The sequence below is a fragment of the Austrofundulus limnaeus genome, unplaced genomic scaffold (genome assembly GCF_001266775.1).
Source record: "Austrofundulus limnaeus strain Quisiro unplaced genomic scaffold, Austrofundulus_limnaeus-1.0 Scaffold50, whole genome shotgun sequence".
NCBI classification, from domain to species: Eukaryota; Metazoa; Chordata; class Actinopteri; order Cyprinodontiformes; family Rivulidae; genus Austrofundulus; species Austrofundulus limnaeus.
The window spans coordinates 255020-263891 of NW_013952452.1; the positions used below are offsets into that span (position 1 = coordinate 255020).

An 8872-nucleotide genomic window follows, 5' to 3' on the forward strand; every position below is an offset into this window, starting at 1 on the left:
CTTTGGCAGTTTCTGTCCTCTCTACTTGAGAAATTCAATTTGTGGGACACTTGTGTCATTTACTTACTAATTTCTCTGAGCGCACGTTCAGGACTGAGAAACCACTCCCCGTAAAATAGGATTTGGATTCAAGAGGCTGCTTCTAGAAACAGGTGCTCGAAGGATAGTGGAGCAGAGAGGAAGCGGGGGGAGGTAGGAGAGGAGACGAAGGCAAAAGAACGGGGTGAGCGCACCTCACCGAAGGTTAGGGAAGCTGTAACCAAACAAGTCAAATTAGGGATAAATAAATACAGGAAAAAAAAAAACCGGAAGATCTTTGACATTTCAGCTTTAAGTCTTGTCTTTCAACTTAAGTTTTAAGAAATATGTTTTGATGCCACAAGAGTAGAAAAGTAGAGTAGAAAAGACAAAACAAAACTGTGAATTTAACAAAAATTACGCTTTATATTTTTTGTTTAGCATCTGGCTGGTTGTGTTTCCATGTAAAAGCACTTCACTGATATTTAAAGCTTGCTATTAGTAGTTGGAATGATACCAACTGAAATAAAAAAATAGTATTCATTTTGCAAAGAAACATCAACAAACATTATTTCAGTGAGAGCAGAAAACGGTTACAATGCTTACTGTGATACAAGTACATTTTTTTCTATCTGTTCAAATTCAAGACACCAATCATCCCATAATGCTCTCTAATCAGAAATCTTGTATTTTACTACATTCAGGTGTCAAATATCCATTTACAAGTCTTCTTAGTAAAACACTTGTCACCCAGGTGCAGCGAAGCTTGCTAAAGCTTCATTATGTGAAACTGTAAAGGTCAAGTAAAACATCGTTTCAGAGCTTTTCTCAGTCACATAATATCTCCCTGAATCTCAGCTGTAGTCGAGACACAAGTGAACATAAATTCTACTGTTGTTCAATTAGACCTTGTTTATAATGCAATATTATACACTAATAGAACACTGAAATAGCCTGGTAAAAACCAGACTCTTGTCCTTCACTTTGCTTTGTACAGAGGGTCTGGACTCACTGCTATTGAGAAGCGATTTCTTTCAGGAGGCGTGGCCTCTCCTGAAGTATTGTGTTTGTGTGTACCGCTGTGACGGAGGCTAAGCTAAGAAGCTAATCAGAAATCGCGTGCGCTGTAAACAACTCTACTGAGAGGAGGAAAGTACCGAGCCGAAYGAGACGACTGTAAATGAGAGCTGCTGCTTTGTCAGATAAATTTAACTTAATTTGGAAGCCTTATCAACACAGACTGGCTTCATTCACTTCCTCCACTGATTTTGCTAAACTAACTAGCAGACACTGCACAGAAAATTGACATCATTCATGGCCCAGGTAAAAAAAACTACAAGCAGACACTGCGCAGAACATCGATGTTCTGTTCTCTGATTGGTCCGGCTAAAAATCTGCCAGCGAAATCCTTGTTAATGAGAGAAATGCTAGACGGAGCAGTGAAGCGAAACTAGAACTGAGCAGAGCTGCGTAGGAAAGCAAGGGCCAGGCTAACACTGCAAAGGATATGGAAGAAAAATGTAACAATATTATTTTTTTAACTTTAAAAGGGATCAACTATTAAAAATGGAGCTTTTTTGTCTCAAATACAAAAGTGAAAAAAACATTTTAACTGGTCAAGTTTAAAAATGTTCTGTCGAGTATAAACTTGTGCCTCATAAAACACAACAAACTTTCTTTGCAGTTAAGTATWTGGGGTCAAAAGTTCACGAATTCCTTTTGACAATTTTTATTCATTAGCAAGACACACAGATGTGAAGGGATGATGAAGCATCCTGACCTGTGATGGTCAAAGGATTTTTTTTATTGCTAGTGACCAATGTGGATACTTGTTTTTTTATGGTACCTGGCATTCCCAAGTGGTCTCCCATTGAACTACTAACCAGGCCCAACCCTGCTTAACTTTCAAAATCAGGCAGGATGTGATGTGTTCAGAGTGGTATGACCTCCACTGTTGATAAAGAATAGACATTTTGCAGCCTTTGTCCAAACAACATTTTAAAACAAACAAAAACAAGAACTACATCAGTTAAATGGGTCGTCGTGTTTTGCCCTGCACTTAGTAAAAACAAATAAAATTCCATTGTAGATTGTCCAGTAAAAAAAGGTGAYGTAAGAGGTGTCAGTGCAGCAGGTTATGGTAAGTTGGTAACGACTGGTATGATTTTCAGTCTATTCTACACCAAGAAGCAATAATAAAGTGTGTAATGCATTTAAATGCTTCCATTCAAACATTTTGCACTCTGAAAGAAATTTTCATAAATGCATGTGCAGCAGGGCCAACGGCAAAGATCACCGAGTCAACATCYTTTAGGTGCTAATATTAGCTCTGCACCTGGATAACAGTCACAAAATAGAGACACTTTCTTTTGTAAATATGCCCAAAAACTTAACTTGTCTTTTGTGTGCTGGTCAGTGGTCCATCATCAACAACAGTTTTCAGTGAAAAGACAGCAGATTAATGGCCTGAAGCCGTGTGATTTGAAGCAGATGTCTACCCTGCATGACTGAATCTACATAAATTACCCAGAGCAATTATCTCAGTTCTTGTCATGTATATAAAAGAACATGGTCTATTCATGACACTGAGGGGTCTCCGCTAATTGTGGCACACTAAAAGAATAGTCTCACTCACAGGAAGTGTTGATGGAATACCATTAGAGAGCTTTAGGACAGCTTAATATGCTTGGCCTCTTTGACTTATAAAGTTGAGTGATCAGAGACAATAAATGGGGGCAAGCTGAAGGCTAAATTATCTTTTGTACATTCACTTTATTATTCACTCTCCTCTGTTGTGGGATGTAAATTAGCCTCAGATAAGTGTTTCAAATAAAAGTTCCCAAAATTCTCTTCAAAGCATGAATGTGTGTGGACACAATAACAGCRACAAACTACACARAAATTAATTTAGAGCAATCTTTATAAATCTGTGTTGAATGGGATGTAAGGAACTGATTGATGTGTAAAGAAAACATTGGATTTTAAAAGGGCAGTATTATGTGTTACTCAGGCATATAGTTCAATTCTATACCATAATAAAGTAACTATGTCACCTTCAGTTGTTATGAAAATCCTGTTTATATGTATAAATCAAAAATAAATTTGACTTTGCATTTTAGTTGAGCCTAAACACCTTTAAATTGGCCTCTGTCTCTTTAAGAACCTCCTTCTGATTCCGTCACTCCCATTTCTGCACGTCATCCCAACAGCTTCATGGTGTTTACAACCGGTCTTAGAAGTGTTGTTTTTTGTTGTAATAATAATAAAAAACTGCAACATTGTACAATATCAGTTTTGGAAAAAGGTAACTTGGGATACAATTAAATCTTTACTTAAATGATCCCATGTCAGACCAAGTTTTTTTTTGAAGAACCAAAGCAAATACAGAGGCGATGTTTCAGCTTGGTAAGATCTCTCCCAGTCATCCTCACACACACACACATGTCACGATCATAATATAAGTCATGAAAGTGCAAATCCGCTAATGAATTATAAAAATTAGTAAGACCRCTAAARTGCAAACAAAATATTTAGGTCYGCAATTAGTGGATTTGCGCTTTAACGGGCTGGTGCCCACCACTGCTCAAAGGCATTTTTTAATACAAAAAGGACTGGACTGAGAAGTAGATAGTATTACGAGCTCAGCAGACACAYGRTTTYAACAGTTGTTTGCTAGTTGTTGCTGCTGATGGCCTGCAGGAGTCATGGGGGAGGTGTGCTCTGTGAGGAGGAAGCTCAGCTTGGAGAGACAGCCCAGAGGAGGAGCTGCACCTAAAAGGCGGTTCTAGGCCCAACCGGTCGTTTTTGMTRTCCTGAATAGCTTCCACAGGACAGTACTGGATTTCTCAAACATGCATGAATGAGTCAAAGCAACACTCTGGGTAGGTTTTTGATGAAAGGATAACATTATAACATGAYATAAAACTCAAAAAAGTTGATTTTACATGATTTTGCCCCTTGAAAATACAGTGCCTATAAATTCTGATTTATAAATGCATTGTGTTTGGTTCGGTAAAAAGCATGTGTGCATAACTTTACCCCATTTCCCTTAATATTCCTAAATTAGGATAWGATCCAGCCTATTACTTTTAGATGTTATGAAGTTCCCAAGTTTTGTAACAAAWTTGGTTTACTGTTTGATTTATTTTATAAAAGGCACCCAAAACAGCAAAACCAATAAATATTTACTGAGCAGAGAGTTAATCATAAAACATCAAGAAGCTCAAACAAGTCAGGCATGAATTTATTGAGAAGTGCAAATATAAAATCATATTAAAACCTGAAATTGTTTGTTAAAGCGCCAGTAAAACACCAGAAAATGGCACCATTAGCAAGCCTGAGAAGAATACGTTGCACTTCAGGGTTGTTTTACACCTAAAGATTGTGAGCCTGAGAGCTGCAGACAGAACGGTTGTGTACCGTTCTGGAAATGACTTCCTAAAAACGTGCTCCCCAGCTCGTAATTCTGTGGCCTAAATATCACTTTGTACTTCGTTCCATCGTAATGATCAACAGTTTTGTATCCCCTGCAGCCTTCAAGCTTGTGTTTACCACCACGCTCCCAGCTCCTCAGCATTCATTATGTCATGTAAAATTAACAAGTAAAGCCCCAGTCACAGCTGCTGCTAATTCAGCCCACAGAGTACCCCAGTCAGTGGGGGGGAAACCACCGCAATCAAAATATAGTTCATATTTCTCAGATGGGTATGAGAGGATATATAGCAATATTTATATGTATTAATACTAAGTACTATTTCAGGCAAAATACACTGCAGTTAAATACTGACATGTTTGTTACGTTTTCTATTATACATTCTGTTTATTCTCACTTGACCTCCTAAACCAACCATTTCTATTTCACAACATTTTCCCACCTCTACTTGAAAGTATTTTTCTCCGTGACCATTTTCATCTGTCCTCTCTGTCTCTTTAATCCATCYTTTTTCCCCTCTGTTGCAGTGAGTCAAGACATTACAGAGGTSCTCTCCTCTCAGCCTCTATTGATTCACAGCTCTGCTTACTAAAATCAATAAATCAATTCGATCAGAATGGAGACGGGGGGGGGGAGGAGAAATGGAGACAGGAGAGAAACTAGATTCAAACATAAACATTGTAACTAAATAAGAGTTTAATTTTGCATGAAAGAAATGAATGAATTCAGGAAGTGAAACTGTATTGGTGGATTAAGGTATATAAAACTTTTTTATTTTGTTGCAAACTCATCTCCGAGTTGAGGGATTCACATGACACCAGGGAGCAGTAAACTAAAACAGACCGCGGCGTAAAAGAACCTTGATGTGTGTGTGTGTGTAAAGTGCTCTGATCCTTATTGACTAGCCTGAGGAAATGGTTTTTCTTGATTGAGGAGATTGTGCTGTGCCAGAGAGAGAAGACGGGGGCATGATGGAGCAATCAGAGCCAGACTATCTCTCTCAGTTACTGTAATTTCATACAGACCCTCCTGCACACACATCGTTTAGCAAACAGATAACTGTGCCTGGCATCATTAACTTGGCATATTTCTAATTCAGACAGATTAARGATGCTGCCTCTGTCACCGCTGTATAAATCTGTGTTTGCTGGTCGTGTATTTTTGCCGTTGGGATTTATGCGCACGAAACAAAATGTCAACTACATCTGCAAACACCGAAGGCACATCGGAGCTGGATTCAAGGCAAAGATATGGTTGTTGTGTTTGTGTTGACCCTCACCTCCCAAGTGATAGGTTCCTCCTGTGGTGATGCTGAGAGGTGAGGTGGAACGCACAGCGGACACCTCCTCRCCGTCGACTGTCAGCATGGCAAAGTTCTCCTTAGCAAGCAAACGCACAGCGTGCCACTGACCATCATTGAGACCTGAACCTGCAGGAGGGGGTAGTTGAACAAAAAGGAAAAAAAAAGAAGACGTCTTTATAAAACAAATTGCTKTGGGGAATTAGGAAGTTCAATAAAGCATATTAATATCAAGTGACTATTGCGCAAMGCTCATTTCTATTCACGTTTCACCAGCTGTGAAATATGTGATGAGACTCAAACATGAAAATATTCATTTAAGCAAATATGTACATCAGTARGCTATAGATTTAAGTATGACATGGAAAAAGAAGAATATGTTTGACCCAAAAGCCCTTACAAAGATCAGCCMTGACTGAGTGACTCACAATGAGTATATTATATTTTGCGTTGATTCTATTCCAACGAAGAAACTTTAGTTTGTTTGATCAGCACGAGTCCAACAGACTCTTCAGTTATTCGCTGCTTCGATCCATTGATCCTTCTAGATTAGCTCATTAGGAGAGCCAGCTAGGATGTCCCCTTGACCCATTGCAAGTGGTGGGACACAGAAGAACTCAGGCAAAAACAACATAGCTGCTGGACAATGTTCCCCAATCCATGCATGAAACTGTTGCTGAACTGAAGATGAGCTTTAGTGACGAACTGATGTAGGTGCGTTATCGAAGGCCCCTCCTCCCAGCATGCCAACTGTACCCAGTCTGAACAGACCCAATAGGTTTCACTGATTGCACCACTGTGATTGAACATTTTTCAGCTGCTCTTTCTCCCATTACAATATAATGTTGTTTTTGCTGTTTAATTTAATCTAATTTGTTCTTTGCAATGAGCCCATGAAYGTTAAGCACATTCAGTAARTTAGACTGATGTRCATWCTTTTATCAAAAAGAAAAAAATAAGTAGGTCCTCTGGACGGGYTCTTCTTARYGTTTTGTCTCTCCTCCAAGAGACTTCTTCAGTYGGARGAGTTTCAGATGAACTCAGCCTTRYAAGCTCCGCCTCCACTTGGTGGACAAACAGGTTGGTCACATGCAAAAGATGGGCCATCAGCCAAACAATAGGTTGTTAGCGCTGAGTTGGCTCTATTGTTCATAGAGGGCCATCTGTCCCATCACCTGACTCATCAGACTGAAGAAGTCTCTTTGAGGAGAGATGAACCCGTCCAGAGGACCTACGTTTTTTTTTTTCTTTTTGATTTTTTCTACCTGAATTACGGAGATGCATCAGGATGTACATACTTCTAGTTTTTGTGTTTTGGTACTCATGATTTTGTTATTCACACTCCTATTTTGTCTTTATGTTTATGTTTTTTGATGTTCAAACTTACTGGTTTTGTCTTTTGTTTCCTATTCTTACCCTAAATTTAACTGCTAATGATGCAATGCCTGGTCACAAAAAATAAAAAGTTTGTCACCAAAACGAAGAGGTCACACACATTAATATTTCTTTGACTGCCTTTAGCTTTGATTACAGAAAATAACTTGTTGCCAGCTGAAAGATAATCACCCATGCAGTAATTACCTCATACCTATTTGCTGAGTTAAATCCAGGTGGCGACTCTTCTTTTGGCCAGGAAGTGTATATTGGAAATTCCCCACTGAGAGAGAAAAAATTCTATTCTATTCTATTCTATTCTATTCTATTCTATTCTATTCTATTCTATTCTATTCTATTCTATTCTATTCTATTCTATTCTATTCTATTCTGGTGGGATTTTTGTAAAAACTAAGGTGCGTGGGACGGTCTGAAGTCAGCCTGCTACAGTTGCATCTCTGAATTGCCAATAAATGTAGTCACAGAACTGAAATGGTTGATATGTGGAAGCTAAAGCCAGTGTTGAAGCATAACATGATGACAGGTGGTCTGTGTGGGACTTTGAAAGGAGCGATGTGAGACACACTTTATGCACCTTGACAACACTGGTGAGTAATGTGTAAACCTCCTGTGGTTCCTCGATGCTGGTTTCTTGTGTGTAAGCTCACATTGTTGCACAATGTGCCCAACTTGATTGGTCCATTTGTGACCAACAACAGGCTTAAAACAGGAGCTTGATTTGGAACCATATGTCATAACTTTTTTTTGTGTGTGTGAAAAGGCCAACACTCATACATGCACACTAGTGACCATCACTTTTTCTTTCTGTCCATCTTCGTTTCCTCACTCATTTTGCTGTCATTTCCTCCTGGCCGATGGCTCCTTCTCTGGTCTCAAGGCTCCTTCTGTAATCCATTTCTTCTTCTGCACGTCACACACTATGTGTGTATGTGTGTGTGTGTGTGTGCGTGCTTGGTGAATCCCAGTTATGTCTTTTCCTTTCCCTCCCTTCCCTTGTAGCTGTCCATTAAATATGAGTGATGTTTTGGAAAGGGGCATTACTACTGGAGCTGAAAGAGAAGCCAGCTCACTTCCTTCACCTTCTCCTCTATACATCACCCTCTCACTGACACCAAGCTCTATTCATTCTACCATCCTTGCCTGCGTCTTTGTACCTCTGTCTTTATTTTCTTCTCTACATCTCTGCATTTAACACATCCCCCCCCTAAAGTGTCCCCATACTTATCTCCATTTGTGCCCATCTGGTTCAATACATATACTTCTTGGTTGGGTTTAATTCACTGCTTCACTGACCGTTAGACATCAATAGTGAGGACACTGCAGCAAAGTTCAAGGTACGGTCAACTCCAAATCAGTCTCAGCAGAGTGGATCTGTTTGCCAGTCATTATGCATGCCTGTGCCAATACATCCCGACCACATGCGTTACAGCAACCYATTGTTATTTCATTTGGTTTTTTGCTCGTCAGCGTCTCTACAAGTCTTTGGTGCCTACAGTTTTCGTGTATCTTTTTCTACCCAGAATGCATTTGACGACTCTTGCTTTCATATCAGCAGGGAGTTCGCACTAATCAGCGTTGCTCAACAGGGTGGCCGACTGTGTGTGTGTGTGTGTGTGCATGTGTGATCAGATGGTGACCGAAGAAATTAAGAGCCAAAATGGTCACTTGCTGAGAGTGGGAGCCATGTGGAAATGTTCAGGCCGTTACTGATTATATTTATATATATA

At 39.4% G+C, this 8872-nt stretch overlaps 1 protein-coding gene across 1 annotated transcript in view; it reads right to left on the reverse strand.

The window, feature by feature from the left end:
- LOC106517548 (contactin-associated protein-like 2) overlaps window positions 1–8872 on the reverse strand; it is a gene marked incomplete at both ends in the record, with an annotated part of 175923 nt that overhangs the window by 119305 nt on the left and 47746 nt on the right. The window contains 1 exon segment of the mRNA XM_014008447.1: window positions 5730–5879. Within this exon segment, the coding sequence (XP_013863901.1) occupies window positions 5730–5879 (150 nt within the window).